The sequence below is a fragment of the Fukomys damarensis genome, unplaced genomic scaffold (assembly GCF_012274545.1).
Source record: "Fukomys damarensis isolate Sample0158 unplaced genomic scaffold, DMR_v1.0_HiC HiC_scaffold_30, whole genome shotgun sequence".
NCBI classification, from domain to species: domain Eukaryota; kingdom Metazoa; phylum Chordata; class Mammalia; order Rodentia; family Bathyergidae; genus Fukomys; species Fukomys damarensis.
Window position 1 is genome coordinate 62092756 of NW_022900942.1, and position 21276 is coordinate 62114031.

The 21276-nt window shown below is 43.0% G+C and overlaps 2 protein-coding genes across 6 annotated transcripts in view; one reads left to right on the forward strand and one right to left on the reverse strand.

Annotated features, from left to right (window-relative positions):
- The window catches only part of Mettl4 (methyltransferase like 4), a 37663-nt gene extending 33452 nt beyond the window's left edge, over nt 1-4211 (reverse strand). For all 3 annotated transcript variants that reach the window (XR_783174.3, XM_010638686.2, XM_010638687.2), the window contains exon 1: nt 3919-4211. The gene's annotated coding sequence lies outside the window, so the exon portion shown is untranslated. The remainder of the gene's footprint in view (nt 1-3918) is intronic.
- Nucleotides 4212-4217: 6 nt separating this feature from the next.
- Ndc80 (NDC80 kinetochore complex component) overlaps nt 4218-21276 on the forward strand; it is a 40376-nt gene continuing 23317 nt past the window's right edge. The window contains exons 1-10 of one of the 3 annotated variants that reach the window (XM_033757379.1): nt 4218-4405; nt 5553-5662; nt 7191-7268; nt 9169-9292; nt 9396-9568; nt 10559-10661; nt 15470-15559; nt 18120-18213; nt 19703-19809; nt 20927-21071. In XM_033757379.1, coding sequence (XP_033613270.1) covers nt 5562-5662; nt 7191-7268; nt 9169-9292; nt 9396-9568; nt 10559-10661; nt 15470-15559; nt 18120-18213; nt 19703-19809; nt 20927-21071 — 1015 coding nt within the window. In that variant the 5' untranslated portion in view covers nt 4218-4405; nt 5553-5561. Of the gene's footprint in view, nt 4406-4570; nt 4739-5552; nt 5663-7190; nt 7269-9168; nt 9293-9395; nt 9569-10558; nt 10662-15469; nt 15560-18119; nt 18214-19702; nt 19810-20926; nt 21072-21276 lie in introns of those variants that run through there. The other 2 variants (XM_010638688.2, XM_010638689.2) reach the window with 2 other exon arrangements.

A 21276-nucleotide genomic window follows, 5' to 3' on the forward strand; every position in this document is an offset into this window, starting at 1 on the left:
CAACAGAGCAAATCAAATAGGTAAGGCAAGAAATTAAAAGGAGAAGGTGAAAAAGTAAAAAGAGTCAACAAAAGGCCAATAACATGTCAATAATAAGTCAGTACATATCAGTTATAACCAGCAATGTCAATGGCCTCAACTCACCAATCAAGAGAAATAGACTGGCAAAATGGAATAAGAAGCAAAATCCAACAATATGTTGTATACAAGAAACACACCTAGTGCAAAAAGAAGCCCATAGACTGAAAGTGAAAGGATAGAAAACAATTCTCCATGTGACAGGAGCCCAGAAAAAAACAGGGGTAGCAATTTTATTTGCAGACAAAGCAAATTTCAAACCAAAACTGATTCTAGTATTATTGATGTAGGACGGTACTGTATCATACCTCTGTGAATGTAAAATATCTTGTACCTGCTTTATGATACATAGTAGTGACCGTGCTTTATCAGAGCTATGCTTAATGATATTACTCTAGAATGTTCTTTCCAAATGATGATTAAGATGCTTATAAAAAAATGGTGCCAGGTACCACAACAGCAACAGACCTTTGCTGTTTTCTGGATATTATTCTGTTCTTTGTTTTTGTTTTTGTTTTTGTTTTTGTTTTTGTTTTTTTAATGGAGTGTGCTGAATGTCTATAATTTTGTTCAGATGACTGCAGAACCTGGAAAAGCTGTTGCTGCCATCGATGTATAATATACTGTTATTAGTCTTTTTACATAAATATAAATATATATATACATATATATATGTATGTATGTATATATATAAATTGAATTTTGGGAAACTTTAATGGTGCTGCCAACTTTGGAAAAAGTCATCCCAATTTACTGTGTTGACTTGGCATTGCACAGAAATGGACAGCCATATTGGTCTAGAAATGTTAATTTATTTTTATTTTTATTTTTTTCCATGTGTACAGGGGTAACACATCATACTAAATATGTAAGGTCATATCTACATGGGTTTGATTACAGAAACTAATAAAGTATTCTCTAAATAATGAAAAAAGAATAAGATAAGACTATAAGAGCAAGAAGCAATTTAAATATGTTCGGGGACCATTTTCATCTCCAGAATTAAGGATTATTTTAATCTTACATCATTGCCTTTTCTCTTTTACTTTCCTTTTCAGTTTTATTTTAGGATTCCCTATTTTTAATGTTCATATAGAGGATTTTTAAATGAAATACCGAATAGTTTCTTTCGTGCGAAAACTATAATAGTACACAGGATCCTAATGAGATAATTAATAATGTGAAATAGGAAGTAAAGGGCTAAAGGTGTAGGGAAAGTGGGAAGGGTGAGGGAAAGGTAATAAGGGAGAGGAAAAAATATGAGAAACTGAAAAAATGGAAATAAAGTGTTTGTAAATGGGGAGGGGAGGAGGGGGTGAAGGGAGGGCAGGGACAAGGGGAAAAATGAGAATCAAGACCTATTATGTAAAGGTACAGAATCCCAATGATGAATGTAACTGTACTGTATACCTAGATTATACCAATAAACTCAATTAAAAAAATAGCAAAAAAAAAATAATAATTCAACGAAAATGATTTTTTTCTTAAGAACCCATGCTCTCCAAAATAAATTACAGCAGCCACCAACAAATCATCAATCACATCAGCTGGGTTCAGGCAATATCGATCCCTCACATGTCAGAAAAGGCCGGGATGAAAATTACTCAGAAAATCCAGGATATCTTATGGGACAGCACTGACACGGAAAGTGCTCATCAATAACCAACAGATGCAATCCAGATATGATCCCTACCTAGCAAGTCAATAAAGCGCCTATTCCTGTGTTCCTCACACGCCCTTTCCTGGCCTCTGAGCAGCTTCCGTGAGTTCTTCAGGGTTACACTGATCACGCAGTTGGTGCTGCTGGAGGCTGGGTTTGAATGAGCCCTTCTGGCTCGGGAATGAAGGAGCTTCTGCGGGTCACTGCGAGGGGCCAGCGGAACTAAATACTTCTAATACGATATCCCAGAACCACGAACCTGCCGGACTCTGAAAACCATGGGAGACGCCAAATGTCCTGGGCAGCGACACTGGCATTGACGGAGCCACTGCTCTGAACACCTCCGCAGTAAATACCTTGGAGGACAGAAAGACATAAAGTACGTAGTAAGGGGCTGGCTAGCCGGGAGGATGAGACAGAAATCAAACACATAAAACAAGCACAGGGCCAAGAGTAATGGTGGTAATGACTCCATTGTTTCCTGTGGTTTGGAAGGGTATATATAATCCTTGAGAAGATACATGCACCCATATGAGACATTTCCAGGTATCAAAAAGTTTCAAAGGTATTGATCATGTTAAAGTATTTTGTGACACCACCATTTTGGGCTGGATTTCCGGGTTCTTCTACCCCCTAAACCCTTGTCTTAAGTTTCCTTTTCCCCAAGACCACATCATTATATAGAATTGAAACTTGGAGCTTCTGCAAGGCGCAAACTTTAAAAGGCAACATGGCTTGCGATAGGTTAAGGACGGCCTACCCCACCCTAATGGGAAGGTCTTTGGCTCCAAGCCCCATAAATAGGCCAGCACTTCCTCATTTCTCTCTCTCTGCTCTTTCTCTCTGCTCTGCTCCCCTGAATAAAATCTCCAGTCGGTGCGATGGTGTGGGTGGGCAACTTTTTTGAGCTTCGCTGTTCCCTTTCAACTTCTAAGGAGTTTGAGAATTTATTTAATGCCAAATGAATTAGTTTTATCACCTGAGAAATTGCAAGCAAACAGTCCTAAGAAGTGAACCCAATAAAAAGATTTCACTGATAAATTTTCTGGCCCTTTGGCACAGCTGTTCTGACTGTACTGTAAGTGATCAACAGGTCTCAAAAGACTGCTACAAATCACTCCTGCATCAAAACAGGTAAACCATATATTTTTTGGATACTGAGGCAAAAAAAAAAAAAAGCAACCTCATATCCAAAGAATATCAGACTGCTTACTTTGCCCGAGTACCAACCATTCTAGAAATCATACATATTTTTAAGACATTTGTCTTTTCACGAATGCTGTGTTCATGTGCGCAACAGGCTTAGTGACTGTGCCTAAAACACAAGAGGCTACTGGCACTCTTTAACGACTGAGTTCCATTCCTGCGACTAGGTTATTTAATGACTTGGTCACTAAATAAGGAATTGTATATAGTATGTACATTACAATATTCAGAACAAAGAAATAGTCACAGGAAACTCCAACTTGATGACTTTGCTTTATCTGCATACCTCTTACATGCAGTACTGTAACAGAACATAAAACTACAGTACAGGACAGTACAATCAGCAAAAATTACAGTACTGTATAAGCAAGGTGTAGTGTACATAAAAAGACATTGAGGCTCTATCAACAAGATGTACAGAACTGCACATACACACACACACACACACACACACACACACACACACACACACACACAAAAGATGGGGGGGTAAGTCCAAACAGACTCGCCATAGTCATTAATGCAAACAGTCCTTAAGCGGACGGGTCGTTAAACGAAGAATATCTGTAATGGGAAGTGAAATATGGAAATTTAGAACACTGAAACTCTGAAAAGACGGGCCGTTTGCCCAAAAATTACAATTCTATTTAAGAGCTCCCTGTGCTCCAGGTGTTGGGCAACGCCTGTCACTGGGTTCAAACTCAGGGAAGCAGAGATGACCTAATTACAGCAGAATAAACTACTGTATTTAAGGCACCCTTCCCCTACTTTATGCTTCGCGTCCACCCCTGACTACCTCCAACCTCTCAGGTTCGCCCCTACTTCCCGCAGGCAACCGTGAGACGCGAAGAGCCCGCGAATCTCCAGGCCGAAGACCCACGGAGCCACACCAGCGCGATGCTCGGAGCCGAATGCACCGACACTCAGCAGCCTCTACCTCACCAAAAGCGCACACAGCCTTATCAGACTCTCACCATGAAAATAGCATCCATTTAAAGAGAGTCATGAAAGTCATCCCTCTGCCGGCAAAGGCCATTTCTCTTGTTCTAAGGGTACACAGGCGCCGCCATGTTGCTGTACGGAAACCGTTTCCAGGGAGAAATGGAGCGTTCAAGGCATTCTTCGGAGACGTAGAGCCCTCTGGTCTTCACAGCCAACTTTAAGGGTCAGGCTAGACTTGGCCAGGGACGCTCACACAGTCCAAGAATCGGTAGTGTGCAGCTCGGCGACTAGAAGCACCCCGCGCGCACACTTCCGGCGACTAGGAGCGGCGCTTAAGAATTGCGTATGCGTGACGCATGTGCGTGTGACGTAAGCGCCGGCGGAGATTTTAAAAATTCAAACCGACTTGGCGGGCGGAGACAATAAGACTTGTTTTGGCGGTTGCTGTCCTCTCTGGCAATCAGTTGTCCACCTCACAGAAATTCGGCCTCTCGGTCTCGTCAGGAAACTGGAAGGAAGGTAGGTAGTGACGCTGGGTTCATTCAAAACTACCCCAGAGGGAGAAAGTAAGGGTGTGGGGCAGCGTGTTAGTGTTTGCTGTCGTCAGAGGCCTGGCGCCGAATCTGCGAGGCGCTGGATTCAGAATCCAATGATCTCTCAAGCGAGAGGGAGGGGCAGGGCCCCGGACACTGATGAGAGAATGGAAGCTGGAGCGGGGAACCAGGGAAAGGGGTAGGGAGGGAGGCCGAGAGGACCTGCGTGAGGCTTTTTGCTCCTGTACTAACAGTGTGGCATCGTAGTGGCCGTGTCGGGAGTATCTGAAGTCTTCATCTTAAATCTTGAGAGTGCATTGTAAGTGGAGATCGGCGTGGACACGGGGGAGGGTGGAGAGGTCGAATAGGTGAGCGAGTGCATATTAAAGAAGAAGAAACAAAAGCCAAAACCAAGAAAGTTGTAATAATGAGTGTAAAAGCCTAAGGCGTGCCCAGAGAAGGAAGAGGATAAACTGTAAATGCCCTCTTTCCTGGAAGCCAGGGCCAGAGCTGAGAAGGCTGCTTGGATAGTGGCTGATGCCGCAGAGATGAGAGCGCTGCCGGCCAGGGCTCCTTGGGGTCTGAATCCAGCCCAGCTGACTGGGTTTCTGAGTTCTTTCACCCGCCTGCAACCAAGAATACTCAAAAATCCCGTAAGATGGACAAATCAGTTTGTTTACAATTTGACCAAATTGGGAGGGCAGCAATTTCGGGATACACAGCACTTGAATTTATACAAGTGAGCAGTTAATAAATGTTTGTGTGCATTGCGTACTTTAAAATGAAGTTAAGTAAGTATTCTTTGCAAATGAGGACTTGAGGATATCTGCATACCCAGGGGAACAAGTGAGAACCCAGGGGAAGCCCAGTGTAGGAGCATGTGCCTGCAATCTCTGCACTTGGGAGACTGAGGCGGGAGAGTTCCAGGCCAGCCCAGGATACATAGTAAGTTCAAAGCGAGCCTGCCTGGGCTATATAGCAAGAACCTGTCTCACAAAGGCCCAGAAGAAAGATGATCGTGAAGGAACAGTACACTTTTCCCTTCGTTCTGTTTGAGGATAAAGATAATAGCTGTTGCCTGATGTACCATCTACATCTAGGTTGTTCTTCTAACACTGAATTCATGAATGCAGGTCGTAAGCATGAAGCGCAGTTCAGTTTCCACCGGTGGTGCTGGCCGCCTCTCTATGCAGGAGTTGAGATCCCTGGACATGAATAAACCAGGCCTTTATACGCCTCAAACGTAAGTGTCTCCACCTGTGACTCTCTCCTGCCTGCCTCGTTGTCTTGGGAAAAGAAGTTGTAAAAATGGTAGAGAGATGTAGTATGAGTGATGTCCTGGTAAATCCTTTCTGCTTCCAACAGTACCTAATTTAGAACCAATGAAGTCTTAAAAATGGGCATGATACGAGGTGCTGTGCGTCATCTCATTTGTTTCCTAAACTCCCAGTGCCAAGTGCTTTACCTGTCACCTCCCAAAAGGTTTCCCCTCAGAACTCTCGCCTTCTTGTTTTCCTCATTTATTACAGAGCTACTTGTTTAGGCAGACTCTGTGCTGTCACTCCGTTTACTGAGATGTTTCCCACTGCCACAGTTGTTAATATTTGCACCAATAAGCTGTAATATGGTCGCAGCCTCCAGAACACCTGCTATGGCTGTGTCTAGAGGTCCCCCCAGAGCCTCATGCAGTCACAGGTGGGGCCTTTTCAGAGGTGGCTGGATCTAGAGTGTGTGAATGATTCATGGTACAGTGCTAGGATTAAGGGTGGCTGATTACTGAATCAGTCCACTGATTGGTTTGGCACCGCCCGATTCTAGTGGCCTGGATACAGTGTAAGGGACAAAGAGAGGCTTGTCTTCTCCCTTGCTTGCTTTGCTACCTTCTGCCCTCCACGATCTGTTTCTCCTCTGGGATCCCTGTCTACTGTGCCGCCCTGCCTCAGAGCCAGCCAACCATGGACAGAAACCTCTACAGACTGAGCTAGATAAGCCTTTCCCCCTTTAACTTTGGGCGTCAGGTACTTCATTTCCACAGTGGGAAAAGTAACTTAAGACAACACCATTCCTCCAAACTTTTGCCTCAAGATTTGCCAGAAATAAGTGTTCAAAGGAACTTGCTTTGGGAAACTGGAGATTTTCCTGTGAGTGATGTGCTTGGGCTCAGAGAGGGGTATTTCAAGCCACTGTGGTCCTTCCCTGGTACCTAGGCACATGTCACTCACTAGCGGGTTTATAGATTATGAGCCTCTGCTACTTTTAGAAATTTGGACTACTTGTCTTCTTCCTTCTGAATACTTTATAAACAGATTCTGTTGTACATGACTTATACCAAGACATTTTAGGTCTTCAGTTGTTCTAGGGAAAGGTTGCCACTGTCACTGTTTACTGTCCATAATTTAAATAATGTATGTTAAGCACAGATACATTCTGAGAGTTTAAAAGAAAAAACTTCAACTGTAGCTATTATTCTAGGATTGGACATATATTTATTTTTACTTTTTCCTTGAGGTTATTATCTCTAAATGTACAAGGAAATCATGGTGTAGAAGAGATTTTGTTCTGCTTCTTACCATTTTAACATTATAACTGATGCTGACTCTTAGCCCTTCCCGGTCATAACAGCTAAGTTTGCTACTAAAAATGTTGGTGATTTTGAATAATGTTTTCAAGTTCCCAGGAGAAACTACTGCTTCCAACACATTTCCAGGAGTTTTCTGAACTGATATTTTTATATTTATTTTAAAGAGCTTATTTTTCTGCTTTCTTTAAAGCAAAGAGAAACCAACCTTCAGCAAGCTGAGTGTAAACAAACCTACATCTGAAAGAAAAGTGTCTGTGTTTGGTAAAAGGTAATGGTACTTTTTATTCGTTCTATTAAAGGAATTCTCATCGCCTTGCATTGATACAGTCAGAAAACAAAACTTAGATGTCGTGGTCTCTGGAGAGAAAAATTCTTACCTGGTCTTCCTGTTTGAAATAATTAAAATATTAAGTTATACCTGCTATACCTGGTATTAATAAATACATTAACATATTCAGAGCACTATTTGTTATAAGTGATACTTAATTAAAAATCAAGTTCACAGACACTGTGAAGTCATAAATTACAAAATAAGGCAGAATTATCCTGTAGTCCAGAATTTGAGTTTTGCACTCTTAATGATTAATGAGGGCACCAAAGAACGTTTGTTTTGTGGGCTATAATATTAACCATCTTAGAAAGAAAACTGAAGGAGTTTTAAAATATAGATTCAGTTTAACAGAGCAATAAGCCCATTAGGTGGTAATCATAATTAACATGTCTGAGGGGAATTTGGCCGTGTGGTTTTTTGGGGGTTTTTTGTTTGTTTGTTTTGTTTTTTTGTTTGTTTTGGGGGGTTGGGTTTTTTGGTTTGGTTTGGTTTTAGATTTTTGTTTTGAGCGGGGATGGGGGGAGTGGAGGGTTACCAGCGATCAAACACACAGGTCCTGTGCTTGTGAGGCAGGCAGCGGAACCACTGAGCTAAATCCCCGGCCCTTGGCTGTGTTTTGTTTGTGTGTTTTTTTACTTTTTGGAGACAGAGCCTCACTCTGTAGTCCAGCCTATCCTTGGACTCACTGTGTAGCCCAGGGGAGCCACGAACTTGAGATCTTCCTGCGTGAACTTCTAAGTGCTAGGATTATAGAAGTGTGCCACTATGTCTGGCTGTATGTTTTTAATTAAAATCAAAACAAAAAAAATTTCATAAGCAAAACTGTCTTCGTGAAGAGGGTGACATTGGTTTGCAGTTTTGCGAAACTTGTTAATATCTGGCTTAACGGAAGATGGGTACATTTTCCTATCTCCTTCTGCCCTCAGTCTGCGCAGTGCCGGATATCACGTAACCAGCCTCTGGAAGAGTGCTCGGTAAAATAGACTATGGGAGGAGCAGATAACACCCAGTGTTATTACGCAGATAGACCCGACTTTTCGGCGGCCCCTAGGTAATAACACGGAGAACCTCCAGCTGGAGCAGCCGCGCAGGTGTCGGGACTGGAGGCCGGGAAGGGTTTGCTGCCTCAGGCTGATAAACGTCTTACTCTGCCCTTCTCGCCTCTGTGGCCGGGCTTCAGATTAAACTTGACGTAAGACGGATTAACGGGAAAATCTGTGCTTGTGGTAGGACCTGGGGTAAATGACTTCACCTCTCCGTGCGTGCCCTTCCTTATGTCTAGCAGCGGAGTCTGTGACGGTGTCTCTGGATGGGACTGCTCTGAGGGTTGCTCAGAAGAGGGGAAACGAATATTTACAAAATGGAGCATTTGTCGAGCCAGCTCCACAGGCCAGACATTGTTGTAAGCGTTTTGTCCTCGGTGACTCCTAGTCGGTTCCCAAAGACCGTCGAGGCCCGTGAAGGAGTTGGGAGTAAGACAGCAGTCAGGAAGGAGTCGTGGCGGTGCGGGGTGGGGACTGCAGTGAGCTTGCGGGGTCTGGGTGCCGAACATCAAGCCGTGCATGTCCTTCGGGGGTGCTGTGTGCAGGTCGTGCAGAGGGCCACAGGTTTGTTTTTATTCCAGCCTCATCTATCCAAATTATCTGTTAACTGCTATGGCCTTGGACTTCACTCTTTCTGTGCTTTAAATAGTAGGATTCTGTTTCGTTAGAGTAGAATTTAAAAATTAAACCTTAATATTGGTGCTCGTGTTAAAATTTAAAATTGCCTTGAAATAACATAGACTTGACCACAGGCACAAACGGTTTTGACTGATGTTTTTTCAAAATGTTTCCAGGACGAGCGGACATGGATCCCGAAATAGTCAACTTGGTATATTTTCCAGTTCTGAAAAAATCAAGGACCCAAGGCCACTTAATGACAAAGCATTCATTCAGCAGTGTATTCGACAACTCTGTGAGGTAAATTTATAGTTCAGAGAGACTAAGTTCTGAATGTTCTTTTAGGTATTTTCCATGATTTTTCTATTACAATATGTTTGATGGCTCATGAAAATTATTGTAGTTTCTTACAGAAAATGGTTACGCATACAGTGTATCCATGAAATCTCTCCAAGCTCCATCAGTGAAAGACTTCCTAAAGATCTTCACTTTTCTTTACGGTTTCCTGTGCCCTTCCTATGAGCTTCCTGACACCAAATTTGAAGAAGAGGTTCCAAGAATTTTTAAAGATCTTGGGTATGTATGTCGTATTTCCCCTTAGCGTGGAGAGATTGTTAGAATCCAGAGAGGAACCAAACTCAAATTTGTAAAGAATTCGAGTTAGAGAAATAACATGTTTTAAGATGAGCACTGTGAGCAATCTATGTAGTATAAATAAATTAAAGAAAGAAAAAAGTGGCAGTAGCTGTATTTGTCAGTATTTTTTGTTGCCATCCACAAAATAGCTGAAACCAGGTAATTTCTAAAGAACAGGGAGTGATCCAGCGCGTGGCTCTGAGTCTGGGAAGCCCGAAATCAGGACACAGGGCCTTCTGGCTGGGTCAGGCAGCAGGAGGTGTGAGGTGACCAGACAGAGTGCGTGTGTGGGCAGGGATGCGCTCCGGTGGCGAGGCCCCTCCCTCGGGAACCCACAAACCCGGGAATGGACTAAGCCTCGTCGTCAGCCTGTGACTTTGGGGGTGCCGTTTCCAGCACGGGGACTCTGAGAGACCGGGGTGACATTCACACCACAGCAGCTGGGCCGTTGGGAACCACAGCTGGTGACATAGGCCTGCCCTGCTGGGAGGATGGGGGAGGGGGGACAGGTGGTTTTGCTGAAGCAAAAACAACAGAATCACAGTCTGGTGGGATGAAGTTGAAAGGACCATAGAGCAGGCACAGAATGGGGAGAGGGCTTGGGCATGCATAGCTCATGCATGTAGAATTTGAGGGGATGCTGAATTGAGGAGAAAAAAGGTCTTTTGGGAGAAGTTTGCCTGTTGATTGTAAATTAAATTCTGCATCATTAGGGATTAGAGGTGCGGCGTAATCTTCAGTGAAGAAACATGGGAGTAAATGACATCTTGGAGACTAAGAAGACTAGAACACAGTCCCGACAGATGTCTTGTAAACAAGTCAGGACCGTGGGACATGAGTGCAGTTTTTGAAGTGTAACTTCTCGAATAATTGAGCCTTGATTTTTACTGTGTCCACAGAAGCTAACTGATTTCTTCCTGTTTTTCACAGGTACCCTTTTGCTCTGTCCAAAAGCTCCATGTACACAGTGGGAGCCCCTCACACCTGGCCACACATCGTGGCAGCCTTGGTTTGGCTCATAGACTGCATCAAGGTATTTGATTTGACATTTTTACATGCACACAGAGGTCACTGGGGAGGCCGAGGCAGGAGGAGTGCCCAGGTTCCAGGGCTGGGCAGTGAGTTCAAGGGCAGCCTGACCCACATGGCAAGATCAGCGAAAACATCCACAGCAAAAGAAAGTGCAGGAGAGGTTTGTTTGCGTTTTCGAAAAGATGTTCCTGTTTCTCTCCCAGTCCTGCTTTGCCCACCTATCTCTCAAGTCTGCTTCGGCTTTCATTTTTCAAAGCATGTTTGAGCGTTGCTTCTTAGAACTGTGGACACCTGAGGGGATGGGAGAATCCCACTTGTCAGAGATGATTTATTTTCATAAGGCTTTCAAGCTTAAAATCAGTAGGATGTTGCCTTTTTTTTTTTTAATTTTCCCTCGTGAAATTCATTTTTCCTCTTTTTATGTGAAAATGTATATTGATTACAAAAACGTTTGGAAAGTACCGAACGAGGTAGCCATCATCTCCTGACCGAGACAACTGAAAGCGTTTCTGTGAATGAGGCTCCTGTGTTGTTTTCGCAGCGCTGGGCAGACCGTCCACCAAGCTCCCCGCCAGCCCTAGTGCTTTGTCAGTCCACAAAGGTGCAAGGTCCTGTGCCCACGCGGCGGCAGGAAACTGGCAGTGCCTGGCCACTGAGCTTCCCTGGCATGGCTGGTGACACTGGTGAGGGTGAACCCCTCCCCGCGCTGTCGGACACGTGACCGTCACTGTAGTGCGCAACGCTGGGTACCGCACCTGACGCTCCCTACCCCCAAGAAACGCCCGTGCTGGGCCGGGGATGCAGCTCAGCGCGAGGTCCCGAGTTCGATCCCTGGTACCAAAAAAAAAAAAAAGTGTGGTTACCATACTGCATTTTTGTTCCTTTACAATGTGCTCCTTATTCTTTTTAAATGCTTCGTAGAGCAGCGTTAGGACACGGCAGCCTCACGCAGCTGTGAGCACCGCACCTGGGCTGGAGCCCGAGGCCGTGTCTCCGGATGCCTCACCATGAAGCGAGGCGTCACTGTACAGCTTCTCAGGCTTTTGATAACGTAATGATCATCTCCCTCCTGGAACTGAGGAACCAATTAAAAATTCCTCAAGAATGTGTGAGCATACCCGTTTTCCCATGGTACAAGCAGTGTTGCTTTACAGTAACCAATTCGTGGGTGAAAAATAGCTTGTTTTAATATACAGGTTAATGAAGCACTCTATACTTTGTTATTTGTATCTCTTAACTTCCCCATACATGCTTTTTTATCTTGGACTACTTATATACCAAGTTTATCAAGGGTTCGGTTTGGTTCGTTCTGTTATTTGTTTTGCCCTGGCTCATCTCAAACTCCTGGGCCCATATGATCCTCCTGCTTCTCAGAAACAGCCAAGACTATACCCCGCTTTTGCTTTCAGTTCCATCTGCCAGGAATGCCCCCAAGTCCACCACCTCTGTGCAGGGGATTGAACCCAGGGCCTCAAGCTTGGTTTGTTTTGTTTTGTTCTGGTACCGGGAATCGAACTCAGTACTTTGCACTTATGAGGCAGGTGTGGCGCCACTGAGCTAGATCCCCAGCCCAAGCTTGGTATTTTTCATAGTTGGCAACATGTCAGACCAAAGGAAGATGGCTGATTTTCTTCATATTCACATGTTTTTGTTTTTAAAGTGAACATTTTTCACGGCTTCTTCACATCAGCCCTTTCTGACTGACTTTTTTTTAAGATGCCATGTTGTTTTCTGGGGTTTGGTTTGGTTTTGTTTGCAGGTCTGACAATAAAGCCCAGGGTCCTGCCCTTGCTGGGCAAGCTCTCTGTCGCTCAGCCCCAGCGCAAAAGTGCCACTTCGTAGGTCAGAGTGGTTAAGTTCAGAAGTTAGTCCTGTCTATCAGGCACTGGTACCACCCCCCATCCTTTTGATTTTATGTGCTGTATTTCAGCTTTTCCAAATTGTGGATTTTTACCCCTTCTATTGTAATCCTTTCCTTTTTTTTTTAATCTTCTGAGTTTCCTGTCCTACTTTGCTGTAGAACCCTTGAAAACTAGTATAGTCCTTCTGACATTCTCTTGGCCATAAAATAAAAACCTTCAGCTAAACCTAAGCAGTCAGTGGATGGATGGATTTTGACCTAGAAACCATGCCTGAGGTCCTTTTAGCTCTGGCAGTTGCCAGGACAGGAGCAGAAGTCCAGCGCCACGGCCTGTTAATGAGATGTGAGCTCTGTTGGACTTCACGGAGGACCCTGGTGCATACGACCAGGCTGGCCACCGAGTGCCCTCACCTGCGGGTCCCCTGTGTGGGCAGCACCCCTCACCCGTGTCTTCCTGAACAGCTCAGTGGTGTGATGCCTCGTGAGCTGTGCAGTCTCTGCCGTGGTGTTGAGAGGGAGGAAGGGACCTTGAGATGCCTCCGGGGCCCTTATTCAGGCTGAGATCTCCTCCTGCTCCCTGCTGTGCCCAATGTCGCCCTGTGGTGAAGAATCGGGGGAGACTACAGGTCTCTTGTTCCAATGATCCTTCCCATATATATCGCCACACTTAGACCTCCTTTACTTCCTCTTTTGTTTTGTTTGGCCTTCATTTTTTTCCCCTAGTTTTTGTTTGCTTTGTTTGGTTTGGCCCCTGAAATGGGATCCCACTGTGTTGCCCAGGCTGGTCTTGACCCCTGGGGGCCAGGTGCGCCTCTGTCAGCTTTGTGTTGTTTTAAACCATGATCTGTGTACAGCTTCTTTTAGCTTAAGGGAGAAGAAGCATTCATTTCTTCATGTTCACTCGTACATCGCAGTATTGACAGAGCCGTCCCTGCCGACACTTGGAGCTGTGCCCCTTCCGGGCTGAGATGGACTTCTCTGCCCCTTCCCACACCCCCGTACCAACCATTCCAATTCCTGTCTTTTTCTAATATCATTTGCGTTAGAAGAAAATTCTTACAGCTTTTTACAACGTTCTAGCTATTTTCAAATCCTTCTCACTCTTTAATTTTTTTTTTTTTTTTTTGTACCAGGGATCAGACTTGGGCCTTCACACTTGCGAGGCAGGTGGCGGCACCACTGAGCTAAATCCCCGGCCCCTAAATTATTTTATAAATTCCCAGAAATAACTTGGGATCTTTTGTTTCATTAGTATCACATTGAATTCATAGATATATTGGGAAATTCCCATCTTGATAATGAGTTGTGTCATTTGGGAAAGTATTAAATCTTTGATTTATTTATATCTTTTTGCTTTCATCAGTAAGGTATAGCTCTCTTCATTTCAAGTGACATTTCTTTTCATGAACTGTTTGTTCCAGTGTTTTGTTACTGAGATGAGCAGATTTTCTTTTATTTTTTTGGTCGTATTTCTAAAAGTACTATTGCAGAGAATTTTTTATATTTACTACTTACTATTGCCTTATTAATACTATTATCAGTTGATTTTTATCGTAACCACAGTCTTTGAATAAAATGGTTTGTCTTATTATCTACTAATGATGTATTCGGGTAGAGGGTAATGTTTTTCGTATTGAAGTTTACCTACTTTTATCAAGAATGGTTGCAGAAGGCTGTCCTGCTTCTCTTACCGATTGACAGAATGCGTTGTTTACCTCACGTCCTCTGTTTCCTCACTGTGGATTATTCCTTTGCTATATACTGAATCGTTGGTACTTTGCAGCTAAAGCTTGGTTCTTGTCTCATGTTCATGGTGCCCCCTCGCCCAGAGCTTGGCCCCCGGTAACCCGCCTTAGCACCTGGCTAGGTGAGCTGCCTGTGCTCTGGGGATCCATGGGGCCCTTCCAGTTGGTGACCACAGTGCCGGGGCCCAACTTAGCTCAAAGCCCTGAGTCCCTTCCCTTGTCTCAAGTTTCCCAGTGTGGAGAAGCAGTATAGAAAACGCCACCTTTTTCTGACAATGGATGGCTTGGACTTTTATGTCCTTTTCCCTCTGTATGATTTCAAGTTGAAACTATTTGAGCCACATCTCAGCTCAGACCTTTTCAGTTCTTGCAGTAGAGGCTTCCAGTGGCCCCCGGGGATCTGTTTGTCCCTGGCTGAGACCTCCCTTGAACCTCACAGAGTGGCAAGTTTTCACGAGGCTCCTTGAGAGACAGCAGGAACTCTTTACCCTGATGAGCAGCTAGACTGTCCTTCGTCTTGCTCTGTCTAACGTCCAGGCTTACATAAAGCTGCTGTCACCTGAGGCCCAGTTGAAGAGGACAGGTGGGGATGAGCTGACGGTGAGCTCCCTCCACCCACTGGGTCTACGGAAGACCTAGAGTGCCCTTGGGATAGGAAACAGCGGGGAAGACAGTGACTCCGGGCCACAACCCTGGATAAGGAAATGTCGTCCTTTTGCACAGACACCACTTCTTTTATCAATTTGAAATTTAAACAACCATAGCAGTTCTGAAATTTTGTAAGATTCAGTCTAAAGTTCCTATTTATGTGTGCCAAAGGAGACCGCTGATAACATTTGAGCACCAAAATTGAGTTCATATAAGAGAAATAATTATTATTGGTTCACCTGTAACCTGACACTTCTCTTGGAGTCTTAGGGTTGTGTTAAAATTTGTGTGTCCTTACTGGGTTAATAACAAAGATCAGCATATTGTTGCCTATGGAGCAGAAGTAAATATGGAACCCATGCTTTATAAATTCTAAGGGGGTTAGTTACTAAATACCAAGAGTCATATTTTGAGGCTCAATATAATCTCTTAAAATGAAGTTATAGTCGTGCAATTAAATGCTTCTAAAAAATGCCATTTAAAATGAATTTAACAACACATGAGAGCTGTGTTTTTAATGCAGTACTGAGTGTACATGATATGTTTGTGTAACAGATACATAATGCCATGAAGGAAAGCTCACCTTTATTTGATGATGGGCAGCCTTGGGGAGAAGAAACTGAAGATGGAATTCTGCATAATAAGGTACCATATGTTACCATAAACTATAATGAGTTCTTTTGTATTATTAACCAGATTCGTCACTATTGAAATTATTTTGTAGAATTTATCTTTTGTTTCTTAAAAAACTTGTAAAATTGGGTGTTTTTTTTTTCATTAAGTACGCCAAGAAACTTGAAAATGTTAATAAGTAAGTAAAAAAATTCAAGAGGCTAGGCATTGAAGTACCCGCCTGTAATCCCATCTACTCAGGAGGCTGAGGCAAGAGGATCACAAGTTCATGGCCAGCCTGGGCAACTTAGCAAGACCTAGTGTCAAAATAAAAAAATTTTTAAAGGATGAGGATGTAACTCAGTGCTCTTTGAGTTCATTTCCTCTGTACTGAAAAAAACAAATATGCAAGGGCATTAGAATTAAACAGATTATATAGTGTTTCTTTTCCTCTATCTCATAGAACAAAGATCTCAGTAGAGTTATTCCACTGTAATTCTGTCAGTACAAAACATGATAGATCAAATCTTAAAATACTGCAAGTAGGGCTGGGGATTTAGCTCATTGGTGCCACCACCTGCCTCACAAACACAAAGACCTGAGTTCGATCCCAGTACCAATAATAAATAAATAAAATGCTGTATGTAGATTCTTTGTTTATTCATTTTATTCTGAACTTTTTTAGTTAGGCACATCGTCGCCTAGCTCAGAGATACCTCTTTTCAAAGTGACTGAGATAAAGGCAGCAAACAGGTCATCCAAATTATTTCTCCATGTTTTTTGGAACACAACTGATACTTTATATGGAACCCTAAGCATGAGACTCGCCCAACCCCATTCTCTAAACATGCAAATCTGTATTCACATGGAATAAACACCACTGTGAGGATACATTTTAAATGTTGCATGCACAGATGATCCATGCCCACACATGGTCAGAAGAGAAACTGTCCTGCATTCTGATTTTAACCTTCACCCTTTGGAGCCTTTACCATAAAAGTTTGAAAAGTGAAAGTAATTCTAGGCTTGTCTTTCACTGCTGTTTGAGAAATAGTTCAATGACATCTCAGCTTACTGGCATGTTATCATTGCCGTTTTCCTTACAAGAATAAATGTGCCCCTTTACTGTTTCAGCAGAGATCCCAGCTGGGGAGGCATCTAGAAAGCCTTTGTTTCTCTACTTTCAAAAAAAATTCTCCCCCATTGCAATATATATGAAATACATTTAGTTTTACCTCAGTTTGCATCCAAATACAATTACAAACCACTAATTAGCTATTCAATTTCTGTGTGTGTGTGTGTGTGTGTGTGTGTGTGTGTGTATGTGTGTGGTACTAGGGATTGAACTCAGGACCCTGCCACTTGCGAGACAGGTGGCGGCACCACTGAGCTAAATCCCCGGCCCTCAATTTCTTGATATATTCATCTAATGATAAAACCAGTAAAAGTTATTCTTGCCCTATGAGCTATTATTTCAAATGACAATTTATAGAGAAGCACTTTGCAAACCAGAGTGCTGTTTTTAATTGTAAAGATAGATTATCTAACTTCACCTGATTCTTTTTTATTTTTCCACCAGATTCTGATCCTTAGTTGTGAGTCTACAAACTCAACTTTATTGTAATCTATAAAGATAAAAATTGGCCAAGCTTAAGCAAACTGATTCACTCTTACCAAATTCACAAGAGATTGACCTGAAGTAGAATGAAAATGTTTTCATTTACCATCAGGGATACACCTTTCCGGTTCCAGGAATATTCACAAGGCGTTTAGGGTGCCCGTTCCAAGTCAGCCAAGTAATGAGGAGGTTGCAGAGCAGAGAAAGGACACAAAGGGAATTGTTTTGTCTCGGGAGTTACTTCTAGAGTGTGGAGAATTCTGGTCGCCTCCTCACCTCCTAATAAAATATGCGTTCCCAGTGAGCAGAACACTTAGGACTACAAAATGCAGTGTTACTTTCTCTGAGCAAACCTTAAGAACTCTAAGGCCATGTGTGATGGCACACACCAGTAACCCTACCTACTCAAGACCGAGGCAAGAAAGTTTGAAGCCAGCGTAAGCAGCATAGCAAGATCCTGTGTAAAAAGGGGAGGGAGGGGACACTAACATTCTACTGCTGAGATCTCTGATTACCGTGCCATTCTTAGACGGAAGTTACAATGTGATGCTTAGCCTCTATTAATTATACTCCGGTTTTCTCACACAAGTAGACCCTGGCATTTCAACTGAACTTAGATGATCCGTAATTCAGTTCAGTTCTTCATAAGGTGCCTTATTCCTAAAGATGATTAAGTTTCTGCATTCTATCTTGGATTGACTTATTAGTACGTGTCTTGTTCAGTTGATCTGAAAATTCTAGAGATATAGTTTACTATTTTGAAATAATCACCTTTATCCAAATTAAGTGTTGTTTTTCATCTTCATCCTACATGTGTAGAAGTAGACCAAGTCTGTGCAGCGTAATTAATGGTACAGGTTTCTGTCCTTAAATCCGTGGGAATTCGTGTAACTACTGGCTTCTTTTTTATTCAAATTGAAGTTTCCACCCTGAAAAGTCATGACTTTGTTTGTAACGTCTGCTCAACCCCGTCAGTTGTTTTTGGACTACACCATTAAATGCTACGAGAGCTTCATGACTGGCGCTGACACCTTTGAGGAGATGAATGCGGAGCTGCAGGCCAAGCTGAGTGAGTTCTCCGAGCCTGGGCTGCCGCCTGTTTGGCCATCGCTAGTACTTATGTGAGCTGCCTGCTTTAGATGCGCGTGGATGCCTACAGATTTTTATCCCTTGGTTTCTCTGGTGGAGAGAAGTAATAGCTAAGCAGAAAGAACACTAGTGTTGGGGTCAGATCTGAGACAAAATCCACTATAGGCTGTGTGAACTTAACCAAATGCCTGACCTCTTTGCCATAGTAGGTGACAGGGTAATGAAATACCAAACACACTTCTAGGAGCACAGAAGATAATTAGCAAATGTTATTTCTCTTGGGAGTAATCTTCCTGTTATGTCTTTGCTGTACTATATGAGAAATTAAAGTACCAATTAGCCAGAGGGCCTAAGTCTCTTAAAACCTGTCAGACAGTTACTAGGCCATTGTATTTCCAAATAAACAAATTACTTTTTCACTCTAGTGACATTCACAATTAATTGACTGTCAGGCGTGTTGGCGCATGCCTGTAATCCCAGCACTCTGGAGGCTGAGGCAGGAGGATCGCTGTGAGTTCGTGACCAGCCTGGGCTACATAGTGAGTTCCAGGTCAGTCTCAACTACATAGTGAGACCCTGTCTCAAAAAAAAAAAAAACCACACACAATTAACTAACACTTAAGCAATTTAGGGTATTATTTTGTATTATTCTTTGTATTGAAATTGCCTTTTAGGGGCCGGGGATTTGGCTCAGTGGTTCCTCCACCTGCCTTGCAAGCACAGGGTCCTGAGTTCAATCCCCGCCACCAAAAAAAAAAAAGAAAGAAAGAAAAGAAAAGAAATTGCCTTGTATGTAAATGTCAGAGAGGTAGATATGACAGGTGAAGATGTCTAGAGCTGTTCCTCTAAAGACAGTGGAGTTGATCAACAGGAGACTCACCTTATCACTTGAGGCACAGAGAGCTAAGGTGCTCTCTTGTACTCCCCTGGGAGTGTACCTTCCAGAAGAGGGACCTAGTCAATCTCAGTCGGTCCATATGGGGGAGAGCGAGATGCATGATGCTTTGTTTTGAGAGAAGAACCTTCCCAGTACTCTAATACAGAGAAACTAGTGAGTTACTTGGTATTTCTGTGTCTAATTACATATATAAATGCACCTACTTATCCCCATAAATTTTTATTGCATAGCTACAGTGTGCTAATAACCGCGTAGCGCTGAGGATACAGTAATAAACAAGAGTGAAAATAGTCACCGTGTGAGCTCACATTCGAATGTCCAGACAGGGACTGTAATGAAATGATCAACTCTGAGTCACATGGTGAAAGTGCTGTGGAGAAAAACCAAGCAGGACAAGGGGAGGAGCAGTGGGGTGATGGAAAGGGTTCGTGATTTTACCAGGGCCAGCCTTCCCGTCACTGGGGGAGTTCTGAGCAGGAGCCAGAAGCAGGGAGGGAATGAGCAGTGGTGGAAACCTGGGGCGGAGGTCAGCTGCCCATTCTTACCAAGTTTGGGGGTTTTTTATCTCCAGAGGATTTATACAATGTCGATGCTTCCAAGCTGGAATCATTAGCTGCGAAAAACAAAGCACTGAATGAACAGATTGCAAGACTGGAGCAGGAAAGAGAAAAGGAGCCGGTTAGTAGATACTTTTGTGTGCCTGCGTTACAGCTCTAAAGACTTGGGTCTTAGAAAATACTAGCTGTGTCAAAATTTTTAAAACTGGTTTAACAGGGCAAGGGATTTAGCTTAGTGGTTCCAGTACCTGCTTTGCAAGCTCAAGGACCCAAGTTCAATCCCCCATACAAAAAAAAAAAAAAAAAATGGGTTAACAAATTAAGCTTCTTAAAAGTTGGATTTGTACATGGGGTAGAACTCCCAACGAAAACATGTTTTGCATCTGTGGAGCTTTGTTTTCCCTCGTGTGGATTCGTCTTGGTCTAATGGTTTTCAGAACATGATGAAAGATTCCTGCCTCCTTACACGAGCCCGTGAGCGTCACTTCAGCCAGGTCCCCGAGGCGCACACCTCCTGGGAGCGCAACTCAAGAGGCCCTGAGATTCGTTAGTGAAAAGGCAACAGTAATACATGGGATTATACAAGATCCTGAAACCTGACTGGTCTCTAAAATCTAATACCAGTATCTTGATTTTATTTTGCATGCTTTTAGCTAAGCACCCGGACTATTTAGTAAAAATCAAATTCTAAATGTTTATTTTTTTTCCCTCTGAATTTTTATGTCTGATTTTTTTTAATATCTAAAACTGACTTCTTAAAGTCCATCTCCTTAAGTGTATAATAATAACGTACTCCTCTTTTACTTCTTTTGTTGCCTAAAAATGAAAAGAAAATGCTAATTTGCCATTCTCTGAGATAAACTTAAATAATATTTCTTTCCTTTAAAATAAAGAATATGTCAGGAGACTGAGGCAGGAGAATCACTGTGAGTTCGAGACCAGCCTGGGCTATACATAGTGAGACCCTGTCTCCAAGAAAATAAATAAATAAATAAATAAAATAAAATAATAAAATAAAATAAAGACTATGGAAGTAGGCCAGGCATGGTGGCTCACACCTGTAATCCCAGCACTTGGGAGGCTGAGGCAGGAGGATTGCTATGAGTTCGAGACCAGCATGGACTACACAGTGAGTTCCAGGTCAGTCTCAACTACATAGTGAGACCCTGTCTCAAAAAGCAACAACAAAAAAAAATAATAATAATATGGAAGTAATTCACTATTCTTGTCTCTTAAAGAATCGTCTAGAGTCTTTGAGGAAACTGAAAACTTCCCTGCAAGCAGATGTTCAAAAATACCAATCCTATATGAGCAACTTGGAGTCCCACTCTGCCATTCTCGACCAGAAACTGAGTGGCCTCGATGAGGAAATCTCTAGAGTAGGTAAGAAGAGGCTCTGCAGATGGGCGTGTGGACCTCTGTGGTTCGTCTCATGTGAAGATGGCAGTGCTGCCCGTACCTTTTCACCTCCTGTGATAAATGTTTATAGCAGGCCACCACGTTTTCAGTCCCTTCTGTGTCGGAGGCTGTTATAACAAAGTATTACAAACTCAGTGGCTTAAATAGTAGAATTTTATTGTCTTGCAGC